Source organism: Uloborus diversus, chromosome 8, assembly GCF_026930045.1.
Source record: "Uloborus diversus isolate 005 chromosome 8, Udiv.v.3.1, whole genome shotgun sequence".
In the NCBI taxonomy this organism is placed as follows: domain Eukaryota; kingdom Metazoa; phylum Arthropoda; class Arachnida; order Araneae; family Uloboridae; genus Uloborus; species Uloborus diversus.
Genome location: NC_072738.1, coordinates 72166817 through 72191481, shown reverse-complemented (window position 1 = coordinate 72191481; position 24665 = coordinate 72166817). Strand labels below are relative to the sequence as shown.

At 32.5% G+C, this 24665-nt stretch overlaps 1 protein-coding gene across 1 annotated transcript in view; it reads left to right on the top strand.

Moving 5' to 3' along the window:
* The window catches only part of LOC129228425 (uncharacterized), a 54150-nt gene that overhangs the window by 17038 nt on the left and 12447 nt on the right, over window positions 1–24665 (top strand). Inside the window, exon 2 of the mRNA XM_054863105.1 lies at window positions 23717–23934. Coding sequence (XP_054719080.1) covers window positions 23717–23934 — 218 coding nt within the window. The remainder of the gene's footprint in view (window positions 1–23716; window positions 23935–24665) is intronic.

Genomic DNA, 24665 nt, shown 5'->3' with positions numbered 1-24665 from the left:
AAAACAAAAACTTGTATGCAACTGAAATATGATACAGTTACGGTTACAGTTATCTGTTCATGGAAGCAGTATAATGAAAGGGTTGAAAATTGCGGATTATTTTAATATGTTTAAATATGTAAGAAATGTTGTTACACTCCAACAGAAGAGAGTACCGCTTTTTGTAACCAAATACAAATCCCAAGAAAAAATTGCTTTATCTAAGGCTTGTGTTGTAATACCTTTAAGATAAAATGTTTGTTTTATACAAGATATTACTGTTTTTGTTCGTACCTGGGGAACAAGACTTTCTCTAGCTCCTGTTACTGAGTGGTCTGGTAAAACCAATAAATTGTATCTGCTTTTATAAAACTAAAACTGCATAAAAGGTTTCTTAAGTTCTTCTGCGTTTCAAAGACAATACATTTTTATGTACAATGGAACATTTAAGACTAGTTCACCACGGTATGTATGCCAACATCTGCAAAAAGTGTGCATTCATTGTAGAAGCGATTTAAAACATAAACAAGATAAACTAAATTTGGAGTAATCTCTATGAGCTATATGGATTAACTGCTCATATAACTTATATATTTCCGCTAAAATGTGATCCAGGACTTCTTTCTATGGTACATACGTTTGAAAATGGACATAATTATTATAATGAACTAAATAAGGCTCTTTTTTTTAAAGGAAAACAATCGTTTTTAGTGTAATACAGAATCGTTCCACCTACTCGAGTTTAAGAGCTATCTAAATGTACTAGGTATAATGACTATAAATATAACAGGTGAACATTTTTTTCATCGCATCAACGAAATTCCGCTATTATTGTGGCTCCAGTTTTTTGATCGTGCCGTAGTCAGGACACTGAAAAATCTTTGTACGACTAGGAGCTTAATTGCTAACAACAGTTCATCAGATCATCTTGTATTCGATGAAAAAATATAATATAAGCTTTGTGATTCAACATGATTAAAGTGAAAGCCAACGTAAATAAAGCACACATTTTGAAAGAAAATACAGCGTATACCTATTTCAAGGTGACATTGGAGCCTCTTCATCAGTGAAAAGCTCACCAACACCACCGAGAGTCGCAAAAGTGGCTTTCACTTTAATCACATCTTGTATTCGATTACTTTTTTCCTTCTAGCTACGGATTAATTTTATCTGATTCATATTTATTGCCGTTATTTCATAATTTAGATCTGTCCTAATGTGCTCTGCAGACATTGTAAATTTACCCGCTATAAAACACCACCAATCACAATCTTAAGATTACACGTTCCTTCATCAAGATTTTTACACAGTCTAACGCACCATAGTTGAGTTTAGTAGGAAGATGTGAAACACATAAAAAAGGAGTTTAGCAATCGGTAAAACTGTTTCTTAAAAATGAAATCTTCCCTTTATAAATTTTGCAATGGTGGACAACATTTACATGATTGAAAATGAGGTTAAATCATTGAGGCTACAACAATATTAAACTCACCAATAATTCTGAATTGTATACGAATGAAATACTTGCAAAATATACTTCAAATTAAGGGAATGAATAGCTGAAAGTCACTCAATTTTCATTTAAAAAAAACTTAAACTTCAGAAAATCCGCACACTTCTTCACAAGGTGGGTTTCAAATTCACTTTCGGAAAATCAAGAGCGAATATATACATAATTATTCAAGTTTAAGGCAATACGAAAATCAAGGTATGTGTAACTAACTTAAGAATTTTCATTTTATTTTAATCCTAACTTGTGAGATCTTTGTATTGAATATTTTTATTGTTACAATATTAATAAATAACAATATTACTAAAATATATTTAATTATTTAAATAAGATTTTAAAAGCTAATGTTACATTGCCATAATTTAATGTCACTACCCTCAAACTTTACGCAGTCGTTAACTATATGTGCGTACAGCTTTTGTTCAGTGTCACTGAAAACAATGCTACTTTTTTAAACAAAAGATATTGTCTATCGAAGTTCTATAAAATGCAAAGGACTTACTTGGAGGTAGGTATAACTTTTCCTCACACTCTAAATTTCGTAACTTATTTTCATCTTGCTTATAGTAGTGTATGTATTAGTGTGCACATTCATAAATCTGAACTAAGATAGAAGTGCAGGTTTTTTTCATAAGAACATAAATAATGCAACACTAAAACAAAACTAAACAATAAGATCGCCAAAAAATATGCAGCTCTCTCAGACAAACAGCATATTTTACGTAACGTTGTGTTACTTTCAAGTACAGTGCTCTCATATTTATTTCATAAAAATACAGAATCCGTTTAATATGATAAAATGAAAATTAATGATGTAAAGTAAATGAAAAAGCTGTAAAGGAAATTTCAATTTTTTTTTTCAGATATTTGTCGGCAGGTCTTAAAGTAAAACCCGTACGTCTTAAAGAAATTGGGATATTCCTTGAAAAAAAAATCCACTAGAAAGCTATTCCCCATACCTACTTTTATATATCGTCTTAAGAAGCCGAATATCCTTTCATATATTTCAGATTCTTATCAAAAATAGCAATATATTCACATAAAAGAAAATCTTCAAAAAAGACAAATGTCTAACAATAAGAAGAAGAAACGTATTAAGAAAATCTATACTTATTCCAATACCGCTGCAGAGGAGATTGATTTCAAAGCTGCGTAATAAATTACGAGAGTTTCGTTGTACAAAAATATGCATACGATTTTCTTTTTTGCTTTTCCTCTTCCGCAGTAAACCACGGAAGTAAAATGTTCTCAATATCATTTTCTTTTTCTCCCAGAATGCAGAAGTTTGATGAATAAAATGATTTTTCCTTTGGTTCCGAGTGATTTGGAATATTTTTCATATTTGAATATAAAGTGAACGGATTTCTTTAGGAAAAGATTACCACAAACTTATTTTACAGTGCTGAATATTTTTATGCATCAGAATTGAATTGCCTGTTTTTTCATGATGTTGAGTGGATGCTATTTGATTTCGCTTTCAGACATTACAAGCTATTCTGAAAATTAGCATATTTTTGATTTAGTTGAATAATAACAAGTAAATAACATTTTTCAAATATTTCATCAAAATAAAGTGTAACAACTCATTCATATTTTATTCTTAGAGTCAATAGCTGCATATGAATTTTGAATAATGCCCTGAATAACATCAGATATATTCATGTTGTTTGATGAAAAACGAAATCACGAAATAACTTAATTCATCGTATTTAAAGCAAATTAAGCGGCTGTTTTTTTTTTTTTGGTGATTTTATGTCATTGAGTGAACTAAAATCTTTCATTTCCGTCCTGTTCAATTTATGTGTGTGTGTGTGTGTGTATGTGTGAGAGAGAGAGAGAGAGCATTTTTGGAATTCAGTTACTCTCTACGTTTTTTTTAGGAACAAATATGGGTCAGTAGCTTTTTAAACGTCTAGTTTTAAATGTTTGTCAGTTAAAACGACATTTTTTTATGAGCTTACCTTCAAACTTCTCTTGCATAGTGATAACTTGCAAGTCAGTTTGTAAAAACATAAAAAATAAATAAATAAATAAAAGCATAGTGAGAAGCACTTCATTTCAAGTATGAGTTAGAAGTGTGTAAAGAAAATATACTTAAAAACGCATTTCTGAAAAAAAAATTACATGTAAGGTGGTGATATACGATAATACTTTCTATTAAACTAAATTCATTTCTTAAGCCTAATCTTCCTTTAAGCCTGATCTGTACTTATATTTTTTGCACAAATCCACGTTTAATACACGCATTTTTCTATTAACTGACTAAAATAAATTATGAATTTCCACGATTTGCGAAATTTCATAGCTTTAAGGATGAATAACAATCTGTGACACAACATCAGATAAACTAAAGCCCTAGATCGTAGCTTAAGTAGCGACATGACCGCCATTTTGGGGCTGAACGATGATTTCCTTTATGTCTGCTACGGTGAAGTAGCGTGTTTTGCTTCTTGAATATGGTGTTTCGTGATTGTGACTAAACATGGAGTTAACCTAGACGACCACAATTAAGAAGCAAAACACGCTACTTCACCATAGCAAACATAGAAGAAAGCATCGTTTAACCCCAAGATGGTGGACGTGTCGCAACTTAAGCTACGATTCAGGGCTTTAAGATACACCTCTGCCAACATAAGTATTCTACTTGTCATAAAAAGTATTATTACTTTACTAGCGCTGACATAACTAAAATTCTGAGGGGTCATGACTGTTTAATGAATATAAAATACAGCATTAGGAATAGCAGTTTCTGAAAAAAAAAAATAACGTCTTTGTCACCCATATTTGGCGAATATTGTTTGGGAAACTAAATGATGAATCTCTATCTCTTCAGATTTTTGGATGCAATTTGACGTACCGTGAGCCCTGAAATTTTAAAAGCAAGCAAGCTCAATTTCAGATACTTTGAATATTTAAAACCTAGCGACCTAACTGCAAAACTAGATTGAGATGTCTTCAATTGCTTACAAAGCTTCTATAGCGTTACGTGGTGTCTTGTGAAGAATAAAAATCTTCTCTAATTTTGCTTTTTAAGACACAAATACATTGCTGTTCTTATTACTTTGAAATTCACTTTTATTTCCCTAAAATTTAACCAAAAAATGTTTTATTTACCATTATTTTCCCACGGCAAAAATGAATAATTTTCCATCTAAATGCAGTTAAAGTTTTGGAAATTTTCAATTTTTCCTGATAATTTTTATCACAGAAAAAAACATTCAACTGCTAGACACACAACAAATTAAGTAACATTTTGCAAAAAATCAATATCCGTCCTGCATTTGGTGATTTCTTTTCATATTGATTTTAGAAAATAAAGACTTTAATGTTTTTATGGTAAGCCGCAATCAAGGTGTTGACATTTTATTGGCTAATTTGAAACGTTTTATCATGGAAGTTGTATACTATGAAGTTGCATATCAACGAAGTTTTTATCAATGAAGTTGTTTTTTTTTGAGTGGGATAAATCTTCTGTTTCAAAAAATCACATAGTCTTTAGTAACTCTAAATGATACCTATGCGCACATATGGTTATAGGCAGAATAAAAATAGAGAGCAGTAAGTTTAAATTTCGTAATGGTAAGAGTATTTTTTAAATTGTTATTTAAATAATTGTTTAAATTTTGGTAAATTCAAAATTTGCTAACAAAACAATGGTTGAGCACAATTGTTTAATGCCAAATATATCAATTTGTAGAATTTATCGTTTTACAGAAATATAAAAATTAAAAACGATGTAAAAACATTCCTGAAAAATAATGGACTGCTGATGTGCCAAAATTCCTGCCAGAAACATTTCTTGCAAAACACTGAAACGTTTACCGTTAAAAGTCTGAAAGTCCTTTCTGAAATCATCCTTTAATCTTTCTAAACAATACAGAAATATCTCTATTTAAATTTAGTCGTGTTTCTGGAAATTTCAGAGAAAACTTTAGCATGTTTTAAGTAGAAGCCTGGAGCCTTCCTGATTTACCAAAAAAGCTCCAAAAGAAATACTGCTCCTAGAGCCATATCCAAGTCAGTATTGCAACTACCAAGCCACGCAATTCTAGACAAACTGCGGAATTCTGGGACGTCTTCGTTCTCTTTGGGAGCTTAGTCAATCTGGATGGGCCGTACTCGCTGATACACCTAATAAATACGTTCAGTGAATCCTTAAATTGTTAGCAAAAAATATTTCTCCCAACAGGGAAACGTCTGCGTTCGTGCAACTTGGAGTAATTCAGGAAACTGTTTGACGAAGATGCTGAATTTTTACAGTAAAATGGTGAAAACCTCGAAATGTACCGTGGAAAATACCATTTACGTGTCAGGTTTTTTGTTTTTACAGTGTACGTTAAAGCGCACCCTGAAGCTGCATATTATGCTTAAAATAAATGTGCAACAATAAAGAAAAACAATTTTTGAATGTACCTTTTACCTAGTAATTTCACATTTCACCCTTCGGTTTATGGCAATACTGCCATTTATGAAGAAAATAATAAATATTTTATACAATTAAGTACTGGTTTTAGAAATGTGTACGATAAAAGACTTAATTCTATAGTAGCTAAAGTTTTTATCGCAAAAAAATACTCTACCTTCATGAATTCGGATAAAGATATTTTCAAAATTGATCTTTCAAAGTCTACTTTAATGAAATTAATCGAATTCATTTTATTCTTCTGAAACAATAGCTTTTTTTTTTATTTCACTTCATCTTTTATTCATTTGCAGAAAGAAGTAATTTCATTTTTGAAGAAGCATTTGATTCCAGTATTCTCTTTTATGAATAGTTCTAAAATTTTACGAAGCTGTAAATCAAATTTTTATGCTATTTCCTTAGTTTACGTTTTTAAAGTCCTATCATTTCTCGCACGTATCTTCAATTTCCGGAAAGAAATTACTAAGTGTAGAAATCCGTTGTCTCCTCAGAATCATAAAAAAAGTAATAAACGTAAAGGGAATAAGTAATTCAATAAAAGTTTTCAATTTGAATAATTAAACGCTCCGTTTTTGCTTTTATCATGAAAGGAAGAGCATATTTTCACTTGCATTATTTATTTTTCTTTGAAACTGCCTCCGAAACATATGTGTCGTTTTTGCAATATTGAATTTACATAAATGCCATTTTGAATGAACAACATATCTGCAAAGTTGAGATGGATGAAATTCTTACATGGAACCATTATATATACGCATGGAAATGTAAAAAAGCAACTAGTTTTTTAGTTTCATATTTTTCAACGTATATTTTAATTTAGATTGCATGAGCAAGTGTTGTTTCCGAATCTAAATTTTTTTTTAATTGTATGCAATATATCTCATAACTGATGGCAGAGAAAAAGATTTGTATCTTAGTAACATTATTGCTTCAAATTTGTACGTCCGTTATTGTTTAAAATAATTAGGTTTTCTTTTTCTTTTCTTTTGTATTTTCTTCGTAAATATCATATAAAATAAACTTACTTATCCTCATATATATATAATGGCAAATGATCGAATAACACTCCTGACGTCATCAACAATGAAACTCGCTCCACTTCATGATAATTTGATAATATGTTTTAGCAATGTTTAATATGCAGTAAAATGCTTTATTTTGACGAGGCTGAATCGGATCCGGTATCTTAACTGTTTTAGTGTTAGGACTGTCAATTCAGGGAAATGAAGGAACGAAAAAGTGGTCAACAATGAATGCTATCTACTGGAGCTTAGAGTTAGAGTTAGGAATTCACTAATAATTTTAATCTAACTTGCGTTAGAATAAAACATAAATATTCGGATTCAAAAATATGAAGAAATCAGTGAAATATTTGTACATATTTAATAATTAGTTATACATTAGAAGTCTCAATTCCTTTTTTATCTTTCCGTCGATAGCTGATATTGGAATCTACGTTAAAAAACAAGTTTGTATTAACGACAGAACATTTATGCGTTGTATAATTAAATAGGATTAAAGTGCCGGGAAGAGGGAAGGAAGTTGGCGTTACAGTTGATTCATCGCCATTGAAAACAAATTATTTTCTAGTTGGCGACATTATGCAGTTGTTTGGCAATGCAACCACGGAATTTGTCATTTCGCTTGGTCAAAACTTCATGTATTTATCACACATTAATTTTCTTTTTCTTTCACTGTTTATATTAAGTTCATCAAACAATATTAAAAACTATAGTTAATGTAAAAGAATCTAAAAAGAAAAAATGCACCTCTAAAATGCAATTTAATCCGCCAATAGAATGAACCAAACCATTAAATAACATTAAAAGATCAATTAAAATAAAAATAATCCCTCAACTAAATTTAAAAGCATAAGAAACTCTATTTAATGCAAACTTGTCATCCATAACAATAAAACGTGACACAAAGCTATAAATTTTTCATTCTGTAGTATATAATGAGAAAACATGTCAGTGGCGTAAACCATACTTGTCTGTGTAAACGGCAAAGTAAAAAGTAAGCAAATTGCCATTTGACAATTTATCTTAAATATATTTTCCTACATAAAATGGTAATGTTATGCATCTGTTGTCATTTATTTTTTAAATAGTATGATGCCTCAAGATAAGTGTAACTTATTATCTTAAATTTTCTGTGTGTCACTAGAGTGAAAGTCACAAATGCAATTATAACTTTCAAACTTAGACGTAAAATAACAATTTCTATTTAATATATCTATTATATCTATTTAAAATGAAACACGCATCAACAAAATGATATAAAATGATATAAAGTGATATTTATGTCCAAGCAATACCATTCCACAGACATATCTAATAAGCACTTTGCTTTGGTTAAGAGGGTCTAATATCAGATGGTCCAGAACGCAAGGACATGCTATGCTTCAATACATTTTGATCCTAGATTTCCAATCGAAATGAAGAGATGATTATGAATGTGTTCTATCACTGATTCAAACTTAATAACCATACTACGTGCATTTAACAACTTGATCGAAATAATCCCTTCATGTGATCTGGATGTTTTATTTATTTCGATAAACATGATAAATCTGATGTATATCCATCCACGGATTGCATTTCACACAGACTCTTAATGAAAGTATGTGACTTAACAGTTTGAGTAAAAATGCAGGCTGAAAAAGAGAAGAAGAAAAAAAGGTAGTAAAGAAGAAACGTAGATTTTTATTACGTAATTTTCACTCCTAAATAATGCAAAATGAGTACTTTAAGATTTAGGCTCTTAAAGGCTTTGAGGTAACAATATGTTAATAATCATTCTGCATACACTCATCTTTACTATAATAAAATAAACTAATAAATGTTAACAACAGACGATGAAACACAAACCAAGGGTTTTGCCACTAAAGAAATTGCAGCTAAAATAAAAATATAAATTAATTATGAACAACTACGTTCTTGAAACAATGATGAAACATTATGGACACACAATTATAATGTTTTGCAACATCCTCGCACCTCTTAAATAATATCAGTTTCAGTTTAAAATGTTTTTGTTCATGAAAAAAACCTTTCTCTTACATATTTTCTTTTCTTAATCCGACAAAAATAATGACTCTATAAATAGAAAGTGCATTAAAAAAAGAAAAAAAAAGAAAGTGACTTCAGAAATCACATTTAATATTTTTTTTTACATCATAACAGAACATAATAGAAAGGGTATTTTTTTACAAAAAAATAACCTTATATTAAAAGAAAATTGTTTTGCTAGATCACATGAAAAATTCGACATTTATTATTAAAATCAAACGAAATTAGTCCCCAAAGAAGAAACAAAAAAACAATAAGGAGTTTCCCAACGAGAGACCCAATACAAACATCTTCATAAATTACGCACAGAGCAATGTTTACTATCTTAAAATTGACATTGATGGTTCTAATATTCTATCATATTTACAAATATGCATCAGTGACTACGGGTTTAGAAGCAGTTTTATGCCTGAAAGTGTATACAACGACGTACGTGAGGTTTTAAAAGAGCAAAATAAGCAAATATTATAAAATTTGATTTACGGGTAGTAAAGTTTTAGAGCCTTAAAAGCCATCGTAAAATCAAACGTGGTTTTCAAGTACTTTGTCTCAATCCCTATCGTATTTTCTTACAGGGAAGTTCTGTGTATTATAGATGAGAGGAAATGCCATGGTTTAGAAATACAATCGTTGGTTCTTATTCATGTTTATTGCTTATTTTTGCTATATCCTACATCAAAAGTTTTGTTTTATGTCAAAATAATTACTGAAAAGACTGTAGAGAATTTGAATCGCTTATTGTTTTATGCTACCATTTTTATAAATTGGTGTTCTGGCGGTTTTCAAGTGCATGTTTAAACAACGAATGGAGACCGCTCTGCTTGATTTAGAAAATAATGCTTATTTTTTCTACCATGGTTCACCCCTGTAATATAATAATGTGACATTTAAATCAAAACAATGACTGATTTAATTTATTTAGCATTAACTATATTTTAAATACAGAAACACGCTTTGTCTATGACGAAACTGAGTAAAGGTATATCTTTGTATGTGAAACATCAGATGAAGTACTACATGAATTGGTGCATAACACAGAAGTTTTTTTGAAAACGGATTTTTTTTTTTAACTTTTTATTACTGAGCACTGTTTTTATTTTACGGTGTCTTGGAGTTTCTCGTTCTAATGTCTTTGAAAGTGGAAGATAGCAACCACATGATGAATTTTCTATTTTTGACCTTTTTTTGCGGTGTATAAATGTAAAATTCGTGGTCCTGTCTAGAGGTATTTTAGTACTGTTGTTCTTCATTGTAGAAATATTGCTGCAAAGAATTACGACCGGGTGACGTACACAGAACATTTATTTATCAACAACGCAAAACATATATACACACATGCGGAGCACGTTCGCTAGACACCGTATTTCCCACTAAGGGCAGGGTTACACGGAATGAACTATCACGATGCCATGTTATTCCTTTAATATACCATTTTTTTCTTGTTTTATTTTGGTTAATTTATAATTATTATTTTTATAATTTATTTATTTATTTATTTTTTTACCGACGACAAATTTTATCCTAATATTGATTCGTCCTCTTTTAATTTACTTAAAAAAAAATTAACAATCACGAATGGGGTCGTTTCCAGAGTTTTAAAATTATTTTTTTCTGAAGGAGGATGATTAAAAACAAAGGATCTGACAATTTTTTAAATAATTTGTTAATATTTTTTTTAAAAATTACATAAATCGGTGCGTTTTCATTGTCTAAGCTTATGCCGATGACATCACAAATGATAAAATGCCATTCAGTGTTGCCATTCACAGAGCAAAATATTTAATTCGCATCTTTACTCACGTGTATTGGAAACGATAGGGTTGATAACAAGCATATAGCGCAATTTTAATTCGCTTCTTGATTATCATAAAGTGGAAACGCATTAGAAAGATGCGCCAAAGATCATCATTTGTGACGTCATTAAGATCCCGCCTTGTTTGAAAGACAAGACATTTTAAAAAATTAATTAAAAAATAACTGTTGGGAAAATAAAAGTATATTCTGGGTCTATGTTATTTTATTGCTTATTCTATCAATTTCGGTGACAAAAAGTACTACTTTTGACTGAAGGAAACAACCCCACTGCTTATATTTCTCACTTGACCATAGTTCTTTGTCCTATCCTCTTATTTTCTTTTTTTCGTTGTAAAATATATATATCCTCGTGCTTTAATTGAAATAAATTTTGCGAAAAATAAAACCCAGCGTTCCATTACGCGAAAAAAAAGGAGAATAATGAATGCTGGTGGGGATTTTAATCACCAGTTTGGCATGTTACAAGTTATAACAATTTTACGAAAGTTGATTTCAAATGCTAAAAAAAAATCAGCCAAAACTTTTACTAAGTCTCCCAGCAAAAAGAAAATTTATTCAACTTAGAATATTTGCTATCAATAACGTTTGCTGTAACTGCAAAATTTCAATTTTTATTTTATTTTATTTTACTTTTTTTTTTTTTTTTTTTGCATTTTTGTCATCTGTGTACGTTACCTTTATTGTACAAGTTCGTTTATTTGGTTACGGGGATAAAAAAGCGCGAAAAAAAAATTTAATTCCAACATTTTTGTATTGTTAGTACTGAATCCAACACACATTTCTTCAAATATCCCGAAAACTTATTTCTGCAGATACTGCCGCTTACTTGCACGCGGTAGTGTATACGTTTATATGTTCTTAGAATATCATTAACTAAATTATTTTTAACAACAAACTGTTGTAACCAAAACCAAGTGTCGCCACTATAGAAAATACAGATGAAACAAAAGCAAAAATTAATTTTTAAGAATCAATGCTGCTAAAGATAAATAAAGATTGGTTCTTACGAATTCTTTAAAATATAAAATAATGTTTGTTATGATATTTTAAAAGAATAACAAATAAGTAACTGAAATTTGTAACCATTCAACTTTGAGAAATATAAAGTGAACCTTGATGCAATTGTTTATAGCAAAAACTTTTCATTACTTTTATCTATTGCTTTATTTGGCAATTTCTTTTGTATTAGGTACTCTTTGCTAGTTACCATGTTTTCATGCAACATTAAACAGTTAGATATGAAACTTATATGTAATAACCTTAAATTATGTTTGACTTCAAAAGAGCATTTTATTGATTTCAATTACGTATGTTTAAAATTTTCATTTTGTCCCCTGCAAAACGAAGGAGTGTTTGACGTTTTTTCAATTTTTTAATCGCATGTTTTACGCAATTTCTTGCATTTTCTGCAACAAAGAAAATTTATCGTTTATTTACTGCGCGGTTAAAGTATAATTTTAAGAATATTATGCTTAATTTGTATTCCACTTTCTATGCATTTTGTATGAGTTAAAAATCTTAAACAATAGACTAAAATTATAACTTTAAGTTGAGTGCATTCCTTTATTGCAAAAGTTTGAATTTCTCAAAAAAGGATTTAAAATAGTTCTATTTTTTAAAACAAAACTAAATAAAACAATGTTGAAACACACTAAAAACACAAATAGTACTTCCCTTTGTCCAGTCAAAAAAGAAAAATTCATTTAAATATACAAAAAATCTTTTCTATAACTTCTTTTCTCTAATGTATTTTAAATCTTATGAATTTTCTTCGCTAACAAATGCTTCATTGAAATACAATGCAGGTAATACCGTCCGATTCGATTAAAATTTTGTGTTTAACGAGGAAGATTTGTCTGAAGCGGTTACAAATCGGAACCACGAAACTTCTAGTCTGTGTGCCTATTTAATTCTGCCGGCAATATATCTTCAAGCAAATATCATTACTCATTTAAGCAGTCTTGATTCCCATTTCTAGTTTTAGTAAATCGGGCTTAATGGAATCATTATGGGGACTGCGTGTAAACAGGATACTTGGGTACAGAGTTTATATCTTCGATTATATCTCTGGTTACGCTTTATGGAGCAGATGCTTATGGTTTCGTCCAACAGAGATAATCTAGTGTAAGATGCTTTTAACTTTATTGAGCCAGCAAATCAGAATGAGGCATCACGTTCAATCTATATATTTATTAATAATTAATATTATTAAATAATGCACACCAACACACAAACGGTTGTGTGGGTTGAGTTAAGGTTTTTTTGTATTAAAAATAATTTTTTTGTAACTCTTTCTGTTAAGTAAGAAATAAAGCAATGCGAGTTTTCGTTTATTTTTCGCTGCTAAAAAAAAAATTACAATTTAATTTTTGTGATGAAAGATTGTCAATAGACATTTTGTACTACACTGTAAAAACGATTCAGAAACGTTCCTGGAAAATAATAGGCAGCTGATGTGCCCAATTTCAGTCAGTAACATATCTTACAAAAACCAGGAACGTTTTCTGATAAAAGTCAGTAACCTTTCTGAAATATTAAGAACTCTCTCCTATTAAAGCCAGTCGTGAACTATCTAGAACAATTTAATAGGTGTAATTTATTTGATTAGAACCTTCGTGATTTACCAAGAAAGATCCAGAAATATTAGAGCAACCACGGCCAAGCTACGCGAAAACTGCAAGCATATTTCTTGCCTGCAATTCCTGCCTCGCAAAGCTGTAGCTATCCAGCGACTTATTTGCTCCCATTGGAAGCTTAGTCAATCCGGGAGGGCCACAAACATTCTAAAGCCGATACACTTAATAAACACGCTCCGTCAATATTTAAACTGGTAGCAAAAAATATTTTACACACCAGTGCAAGGTCTGCATTCGTGCATCTTTTAGGAATTCAGGAAACTTTTTTTGCGAAGATACTTGATTTTTTGGGGAAATAGGTGAAAACTTATGAAATCACGAAACGTTCCACGGAAATAACCAGTAACGTTTCGGAATTTTTTTACAGTGTACACTGTAAAAAGATTCAGAAACGTTCCTGGAAAATTATGGGCAGTTGATGTGCCCTATTTCTGCCAGTAACATATCTTGCAAAATCCAGGAATGTTTTCCGCTAAAATTAGGTAACCTTCTTGATATTATCCTGGAAGACTCCTGTAAAATGTAGAAATCTTGCCGTTAAAAGCCAGTCATGCCTCTGGAAAATTAGAGTAAACTTAGGAAGGTGTAGTAATATAGCTTGATATCTTCCTGACTTATCAAGGAAGTTCGAAGAGCATTATTGCAAGCAAGGCTAAAGCTAAGCCAGAATTGCTGGTAAGTAGCGAAAATTGTACTCGCATGCAATTCTTGCAAAGCAATGCAGTCCATGCTTATTTTCTCCCTTTGGGAGCTTGATTAGCATAGACGGGATGCAGTTGAGCTGAAACCGATACACTTAAAAATACGCTCAGTAAATCTTTAAACTGGGAGCTAAAAATATTTTTCACAACAGTGAAAGATCTGCATTCGTGCAACTTGTAGCAATTCAAGAAACTTTCCGACAATGATACTTGATTTTTCCAAGAAATGGATAAAAACCATTAAAATCTCGAAACGTAATACTAAATACTAAATTTTTTTTAGTGTTGTTTGTTTTTAAATAGGAAGGTTTTTAATTTTTTTCGTAGGCATTAATGACAAAGGTTTTTGAATAGATCATTTTTGAATATATTCTTCATTATGACCTTTTTCTATCAAACTTTCTTAAAAAACAAAATTGCCTTCAAAAGATTGTGCTCTGAACTGCAATCTTCCCTGATAGACCCCAGAAAGGTGACTGACCAGGGCGGTCATTCCAATCTCGTCAGTTTGCGAGATCGAGATTCTCGCTCACGTGATTGGTTGTGACGTAGAAATGTCGCAAAGTAGTATTCTAATCTACTCGAACTTAGCTTGCGGCTTCGAGTTTAACCGTGCAAAGCCGGGCAACGCAGCTAGTAATAATAATAATAAGCTAGTTCTCATATCTTAAGAAAATGAGCAGTTAGCAATCTTGCTGAAGTTTTTATTCTATGCCATTAAGCTGGTATTAAGACTACACCAAACGGGAAACATTCTATTAAATATTGGTTTTTGCAACGCGCAAGACTATTTTCACTATATTTATAACGAAATGAGTTTAGTAAATACACTTATGTTTCTGAAAATTCGACACCAAGAAGGAATTATGCAAATGCACCGAAATTCACATGAAATTAATAGCAGGATAATGTATGCAAATGATTAGAATTGCAGAGACGTCACGCATGCGTAGACGGAGAAACGCCCTCTGAACTGCGGTGCAGACTGTATATAAAGGGCTGTGAAGATTTTTTGAAATTAGTGTATGAGTTTCCGCCGATGGTAGATGATTCTCTAGTACTCAATATGCCTCGTCCAAAGCGGCGGGCGCCAAACGAACGAGCAACGGAGTTCGAATGAGACTGCATGATCGTCATGAGTGAGGGGGATCTTACGTACAGAAAAATAAGTGCCCGCACTGGGTATAATGCCTCAACTGTGATTCTTTTTTGTAAAAGATGGACAGAGGACGATTAAATTAGCTGAAGGGCTCGCACCAGCCCACACAACTGAACGACGCCGCGGGATTATGGACGCCTCACCCGCTTAGCTGTGATGGATCGTATAGCGTCCTCTAGTATGCTAGCACAAGGTAGGAGCATGGCTACATGTGTCACACTTGCTGCATCCACGGTGCGTCGACATATGCTGTGGCAGGGCCTGCATGCAAGGATTCCCATCACCCTCAACCATCGTTGCTTCCGGCTTCAGTAGGCCCACCAACACGCCGAATGGCGTGAAGACTAGCAACAGGTCGTCTTTTCAGATGAGTCTAGAATTAATCTGCAATATAACGATGGACGAGTACGCGTCAGGCGTTACACATGAAAACGTCACCTCCCAGAGTGAATAATCCAAAGTTAATCCGGCATAATGCCAGGCGTCACACTAAAAAAAATCCGAGATTTTAGTGGTTATTTCCGTGGAACGTTTCGGAATTTCAGAGGTTTTCACCTATTTCCCAATAAAATTTATTATTTTCGCAAAAAGTTTCCTGAATTGCTAAAAGTTGCACGAATGCAGACTTTTCACTGGTGTCAAAACTATTTTTTGCACCAGTTTAAAGATTGACGGAGAGAGTTTATTAAGTGTATCAGCTTTAGCTTGATTACGCCCTGTCCAAGGTGATTAAGTGCCCAATGGGAACAAATAAGTCAATGAATAGCTGCAGCTTTGTGGAGCGAGAATTGCAGGTAACAGTCTTTGCTTGGCTCTACTTGCATGTCTCACGCAGTTTTGGGTGCGGTTGCTCTAAATCTTCTGGAGCTTTTTTGGTAAATTAGGAAATTTCTAGTCAGTTAAATGAAACCTAGTTAATTTTTCTAGATGGTTCCCGAGACATGATTTGCTTTAACAGGGGATATTTTCCAATAATTCAGAAAGTTTCAAGAATAATTTCAGAAAGGTTACTGACTTTTATGGGAAAACGTTCCTTGATTTTGTTACTGGCTGAAATAGGGCACATCAGCTGCCTATTATTTTCTAGGAACGTTTCTGAATCGTTTTACAGTGCATGGTCTGGAGCGCTATTGAATATCAAGGGCAATCCCATCTAATCCAAATTATCGGTACTCTTAATAGCGAGATCTACTTCAGGGACGCTGTGACGCCGGAGGTACTACCCTTTCTTCAGCGCGTTCCTGGTGCAGTGTTTCAGCAGGACAATGCACGTTCATATTTCGCACGTAACGTACAAGTGTTCTTCGGTGCACGACAGGTTACGCAACTTCCCTGGTCTGCCCGTTCTCCGGATATGACCCCCTTTGAGCATTTCTTGGATTGCGTTATCGGAGACTCGTCCATATGTCTCGTCCGGCAGTGGGTATAGATAAACTGCTGCATTGGATATTAATTTACGCCTGTTATTTGCATTTCATTGATCTGTAATTTTGATTGTTTATTCGTAGCACAATGAGTAATATGTGCAATAAATTTTATTCCTTTGCAATTAATCCTTAATGTTGTTGCAATTTTCACAAACATGAGTGTATAATCTAAACTTAGCTTCGAGGTTTATCATAGATTCCTCTCTACACTACCTCTAATTCGGTATTAATCCGTCTTCGAGCAAATATCATTACTCATTTAAGTAGTCACAAACTCCCCTCCTAGTTTTATCCAATCGAGCTTTATAGACTCGTTATGAAACGCATGTAAACAAGCTGTTCGGATATTTAGTTTATATCTCTGATCATACCTTTGGTTGTGCTTCGTGAAGCAGAAAATTCGAAATTTAGCCAAATAGGTAAAATCTCTAGTGATATATACTTGAGCGGGACATTTAAGGTATGTTTGGTAAGTAGCAATTGAGTGCACGTCTTAGCCATATATGATATCGAGAAATTAGTTGATCTTCGATAGTCAGAATAAAGTTTAGTTGAGAATAATGTATAGCAAACAGTGTCAAAATAATTTAATAAAAATGTATATTTTATTGAAATAGCGTTACTGACGTCACAGATGGTAGGATTTTGTAAAATAAATCAGAGGGGAAATAACTGAATAGGTTTTCGGGATGGAAAATATTTTTTAGTTATATGCGTATTTGAAATACACTGTAAAAACGATTCGGAAACGTTCCCGGAAAATAATGGGTAACTGATATGCCCAATTTCTACGAGTAACATATCTTGAAAAAACCAGGACCGTTTTCTGCTAAAACATACTAACCTTCCTGAAATTATCCTGGAAGCCTCCTGAAAAATTCAGAAATCTTCCCTTTTAAAGCCAGCCGTGTCTCTGGAAAATTAGATTTAGTTGAGAGGTATAATACAACAGCTTGGCAACTTCCTGACATTTCAGGAAGTTCCAAAAGCAGTATTGCAAACGTGGTCAAAGCCAAGACAATTACAGAATAAATATCAAGTATTTTATTTCCCTGCTGTTCTTGGGAAAGTACGTAGTCCATGAACTTATTCGCTTCCTTTAGGAGCTTAACCTGTCTGGATGAGACTTATTTGAGTTGAAGCCGATACACTTTATAAAAATGCTCACTTGATCTTTAAACTGGGAGCTAAAAATATTTTTCACAACATTGAAAAGTCTGCATTCGTGCAACCTATAACAATTCAGGAAAAATTTTGACAATGATACTTGATTTTTCCAGGAAGTGGATAAAAACCATTGAAATCTCAAAATGTAACACTGAGATACTCAGTAACGTTTCGTAATTTGTTTATAGTTTAAAAAAATGTGTGCTTAAAGCGTACTTACGAAAATAATTTTCTTGTTAGACTTTAATAATTTTTTACTTCCGTAATTACTATACTTTATGTTTATTTATTTCTAAAAAGCTGACAAACTGGACCGTTTCGTGGTAACAGACGTATCAGTTATTGAACAAAATGCCTTACAAAGACAGCTGTTAGATCTTTGTTTTGATGGCATGACTTTTGTGAATAACGTAGATTCTGTTTCTGCACAAGAAAATTTACTTTTGAAGATTTCCAGAAGCAATATCATCCTTTTTTCCCTTAGTAAGGGCGTATTTCATGAGATACGTCCAATACTGAAAGAAAAAAATATTTTTTGAACGCAGCTCATTCAACGAAACAAGGATCTGACATATTTTGAGTGTTTTGGGATGTTTTGGGCAGTTTATAGACCTAATAAAATGGGATTGCTCAAATGCTACCTCACACTGCCAAAAAAATATGTGGTTCCTAAAAAAATATGTGGAAGTAATATGTCTATTTTCTTCAAGTAACATATATGGAAAAAAGTAGGAAAGATTCCCTCGAATAGTCAGTATCCTTCCTTAAATTCCCCTGGAGTATTTCGGTAGAAATCACAAACCTTCACAATAAACACCAGTAGTGCTTCTGGAATAAAATCCGTAACCTTAACAGAAAACTTAGATATGTTCAAGGTAGTAGCTTGATATCACTTTGATGTACCAGGAAATATCCTGAAGCAAACATGATCAAAGCTAAAGCGGAATTGGAAACAAATACCGAACAGCATGCTTGCTTGCAATCCTTGATAAGCCTGCAATATCCCGACACGGTTCAGTCAATTTGGTAGAGCCGTAGCTGGGATGAAGGCAAAACATTTAATGAAGAAGTAAAACATATTTGCACACTAGTACAAAAATGTTCCGTACAACAATATGAAATATGCATTCATGAAACTTTTTGCTATTTGCGAAGTTTCTTGAAAATATATTTATCTCTCCCAAGAAACTGGTGAAAATCAGTGAGATCCTGGAACTATATATTCTGTGACGTTTCGGAATTTTTCTACAGTGCGATTCTTTAAGTAAATTTCTAAAAGAATTTTCCTGTAGTTATCTCTACATTACTGATATGTGTCCAGCTTTGATGAAAGCAATAAGGATGTTTTTAAAAATTAAGCAATAAGGATGTTTCTAAAAATTAATTTTGTTTTAAGTATCATGAACTTTCTGAACTATAATGGACGGAGCAAGGGAATATTTTACACCCACTCCCTTAATAACCTACAGAGTGAGTATTTTTATGTTTCATTAATTTAAGTAAAAACAAAGTCAAACTAGCAAGATAAAGAACTAAATATTCTAAGTAACTAAATAAATCTTTACGTGTAAGGAGTTTCATTTCAAACAGTGAAATTACTTGTAAGTGAAACAGATGACTTGTTGGTCTTGAAAGAAAACGAGCTGATGTGTGCATCACATGACTTCCTTTTACTCCAATTTAATGTCATTTCCTCATTATTGGCAGTTTTAATGTGATTCAATTGTTTACTCTCTAAATATCAGCAACAGTGGCAAAATTGAAACCATATTTAAAATTAAAAAAAATCGCCAAATTTGTCGCCAAGTTGGCGACAAAATTTGGTGACCAAAAGACTGGCGATATATCGCGAAGTGTACGACAAATTATAACACCACTTGAATTTATATCGAAATTAACAATGATTTCCCTCTAAAAAGAGGCAAAAGACCCCCTTAGAAACATCCGAATGCAACCAAAAGAGAAGGTGCACAACTAGGCCGCACTAGGAACCTACGTACCAAATTTCACCTTTCTCGGACATACCGTTTTTGAGTTATGCGAGATACATATACACATCATACACACATACACACATACGCACATACATACGTACATACGGACGTTACGAGAAAATTCGTAGTAATTAAACCGGGGGTTGTCAAAATTGATCTTTCCGGTGTCTATATCCACGTGTTAGGCATATATCCACGTGTGGTCGGGTTGAAAAAAAAACTCAACATTCATTCGGGGGTGAGAAAAATGGAAATCAAGGCCGATTTTTGAGTGAAAATTTTTTCGCGAATACAATACTTCCTTTTTTGTAAAAGAAAGTAAAAAAAAAAAGAAAAATCTGCAAAAGTTGCAGAAAACTTAATTTTTAAGGCAGCAGTCTATTCTCTTAATCAGCATGAAAACACTCAACATTATTCCCAAAAAAAGGATTGAATAAATATTTTATGCAACATTACTGTCCCACTTCTACTAGGGTTCATTTTATCCTCTCAGATACATTTCATCTGATCATTCAACGTATTTTTGTAAACAAGTTTTCGTTCTGAGCTGAGGATGATTCTGAAAAGTAGCAACATACGATTACAATAGCATTCCGAAAAATATGTATGTAGCTGCAATATTAAACTTGGAAAAGCAATTAACCTTAGTAAAAACTAATTTATTAATTTCTTACTACGTATCAAAGTATATTAGTAAAAATTGGAACTAAAGATTTATAACAGAAATGTCGTTGAATAATTCTTTAGAAGTGCAGTGATCATACTTAAGTGCGTAGCAGATTACCAGTACAACCATACATAAAAGTCAAAATCTCGCAAGGCGGCTTTTGAACAGTAGTTTACATGCAACACAAATCCTATTTCAATCACATATTAACTGCAAGCACATCATATAGGTGGTTGGTGAGTATTATCTTTTATATCCTGTTCCATTTTCAAAGGATAGACACTTATTAAGAAATGTTATTTGGTAAATCTTGGAACAGCTTAGCAGAAATGATTTGTCGCCGTCGCAAATCGTCCTGGCGGGATTAACAGTTTAATTTGTTACATATTTACGTAAACTTGATGGTTCTTAGCAGATGTAAGATAAGCTCTTTGCTTCTCAACTCTGGATAACGAAAGCGAGCAACTCTTTCCGTCTGGTTGCTTTAATACGATGTAGAGATAGCGATTACGATTACTTAAAAGGTTATCCTAACATTGTTTTACTTTGGAAAATTTATAGAGTAATCAACGTTGTTTATCTTTCAACGCAAGTATTTGTATTATAGTGTGTAGATTCTGTATTATAATTGCACGGTACATTTTAATATTTTCAGCTTTGGGTGGAATGTTTTTTAACTTACGGCATTATTAGCTATTTTTTTAAAAGATTAAAATAACTTAAAGGATTAAAAAAACTGAAACTCTTTCTTTTGTTGTAAAAACACCTTTTACACCTAAAATTCAATTTGGGTCAATTTTAACACGAGAAATAAAGCGATCTTCTTGCACCTCATTTCATTTTGACCCCCGCCATATTTCTAGAAGAAATCTGCATATTTCCCTACATAATGTTTTATATCTGCACAAATTAGTTAAAAATAAACGTATTTAGAATAAATGCAGTTCACTTAATGCAGCGGTAGGCAACCCGTCAATCGCGATCTACAGGTCGATCTCGAGTCCGTTTTCAGTCGATCGCGACAATATTCTGGACCATGTTTTTTGTCAGATCAAGTTGAATAAACGTTATTTTCTGTGAAAAATTAGGCTCAACTTACTAATTAATAGTCATTTGAAGTCATTTTCAAAAATTTTTTAAACGTTGGAAGCACCATAAATTTTTAATTTAATTAAATCCAGTTTTTGCCTTTGTTCTTGAAAAATCCCAATAAAAGTAACTCTTTAACTTTAAAGAAGTTACTAAGATATTAGGTTACAAACTTAGCATGGATGTTTCACAAATTTTTAAAGTAGGAAAACGTTGTTTTTAACGCTCCCCCCACCCAATGAGTGATCTTTTTGTCCGCCAAATTTGGGAAGTTGATCGGCAGTTAATTTAGGTTGCCAACCGCAGATTTAAAGGATGCAAAGATTTAAGGATGTACATTAAAGCAATTAAAATAAGTTTAAAAACCCTTAAAATAAACAGCGCTGTTTCATTCTCATTTCAGAAACTAGTGACTAATGCTGTTTTTTATGAACAAAAACATTATAAATGCTTCAAGTTCTTGCAATGCTATATTCCAAAAGGCATTCTTAGGATTTTACTATTTTTCAGCATCAGTAAATGTATTTGCATTTCATTTTTTCTCAAAAAGGTGAAAATAACACCTGCCCACACTTTTAGGTATAACCCTATAGTTTGGGTTTAAAAATAAATTCAGTTACCTTGAAAGTTTTACATTATTAAACAGTACGATGATTTAGGAAAAGTCAAGGAAGGATTAGGCCTTTTATGAAAATACAGAGGAGCAGTTAGCAAAAAGAGTTTGCTTGGGGTCAAAATGATCCCTTCCGTAATTTTAGTGTTAAAGTATTTCAACATATATTACTAAACGTTTTCTTAAAAGATAATTTTTAGCACACGTTTCTAGCGTAAAAATGCATATTTTACTGTTGCGCAAAAGTTGCAAAGTTTTTCAAATGCCATAAAATTATATTCCAACGACTAATGTGGATATCATTTAGAAAATAAAAATGGAATAGAAAAGCTGGAAGAATATATTGAGATAACAGTTTTATTTAAAAAAAGCTATTATTTGTTCTAGCCATTGGAAATGGATAGTTACCTTATACAAAATTGCAAATAATTAGCATTAAATTCAAAAAATTGGCAAAAACTGACACATCTTAGAAATAAATGACAAGTTGAGAAGAAAAAAATCTGATTTTTTACTGTTTGATAGAGAGACTTTGTGCCGGAATGGGGTGAGATTGTGCCCCATCCACTGTACCAATATCCATACAAGCACGTTAAATTAAATTATGCGAAATATAAAGCAGAGTGCAATTTATTTTACACTCTCCATTTAGCTAAAAGTCATATCCTACTTATTAGATTTATACCACAAGTTTTGCGGCGCAATCTAATCCTGCTATTACAAAGAAGGTAATTAAACTGTGCTAGTTTTTTTCTATGAAATTGGTAAAATTTCCTTAAACTGAGATCTGGTAAATTTTTTTACAAACAAAAATGAAATGTTTTCCAATTTTTTAAACTTCTAAGAAGTGATGGATTTTGTTGTTAATGTTCTTTCTAGTACCACTCAGTTCCGAGTCCGAGTAGCGATTGCTATTTGATTTCAGGCAGTGAGATAAGGCTTCCGTTTTTATCGAGCATCATTTAGGTTCAAGTCGGAATTGGTTGAGACAGTACACAATAGATAGGGCCACCATCAATCAAGATTTCGATAATTTAGAACTTAATTTAGAAGTCGAAGAACGCCTATTTTAGTGCCGCAGATGCATCGATTCACTGGAAGACTTTATAACCACGACATATTTAACGTGTCACAGTCATCATCAGTGTACACGGATTTTCGGCCGACTGGCATCGAACGCGGAACTCTGTAGTTACGAGCTTGACGCCGTACCGATCACGCCACAACGACTCTGGACTTTATGAAGTAGTATTCCTCACTTACATTAATGTTGAATGAAATCTGAGCGATCATTTTATATTGACTGCTGTGTTAAATCTTAAAGTTACGCATTAGACGAGATAGTAAAATACTGTAAGCATTCCTAAACTTAATACGTTAGAATGCAGTTCTTCGTTTTGATCCACAGTACAAACTTATATTCATTCCTAGTCTTCTAAATTCTTAACTTATAATTTATTTTCAGTAACGATCAGCCTGGCCGCTATCCGGATGCTGATGATGGATGTTCCGAGTCCCACGACTCAAGGAGAATCTGTGGAGTTAATTTGCAGCTATGAATTACTTGACGAAGACAAACTCTACTCTGTCAAATGGTACAAGGATGATGTTGAGTTCTACAGATATGTTCCTAATGATTGGCCTCCTGGACAATTTCTTCCACTACAAGGGGTACGAGTAGATGTAAGTCAGTCCTTTTAAAAAGTAGAATAACACTTCCATGCTCGCTTGTCGTTGAATAGTCTTGTTTAAAATAAAAGAACTATGCATTAGGTAGCTAAATTAAAAAAAAACAACATATATATATATATATGTTGGTGAGGAATAAGTACAAAATAGGTTTTACTCCTACTTTGTCTTCCCTTTCATACATAGATTTTAAAACTGTAGAACATCATTTTGATATAAAAATTGCACAATTAAATATAGATTCTTTGAGGTGATGATAAAGTGTCGAATAAAAAAATTTTATACTGATGTTTAAAAAAAAAGCACTCCCTATCCTAAGTACTAACCTAAATCCCTAATCCTTTCCTATACGAAAGCCTAACATGGCTACAATAAATAAGCAATTGCGAATTCCTGACCTATCGACATCATTGCGAACACTGTAAAAACGATTCAAAAGCATTCCTGGAAAATAATAGGCAGCTGATGTGTGCCCAATTTCATGCAGTAACATATCTTACAAAAACCAGGAACGTTTTCCGATAAAAGTGAGTAACCTTCCTGAAATACTGGGAAATCTCCCCTCTTAAAGCCAGTCGTGAACTTCTACAAAAATTGAACAGGTTTAATGTCTTTGATTAGAACCTTCCTGGTTTACCAAGAAAGCTCCAGAAGCATTAGCGCAACCATGGCCAAAGCTACGCGAATAATTGCAAGCAAGAAGCAAACTTATTTCTTACCTGCCT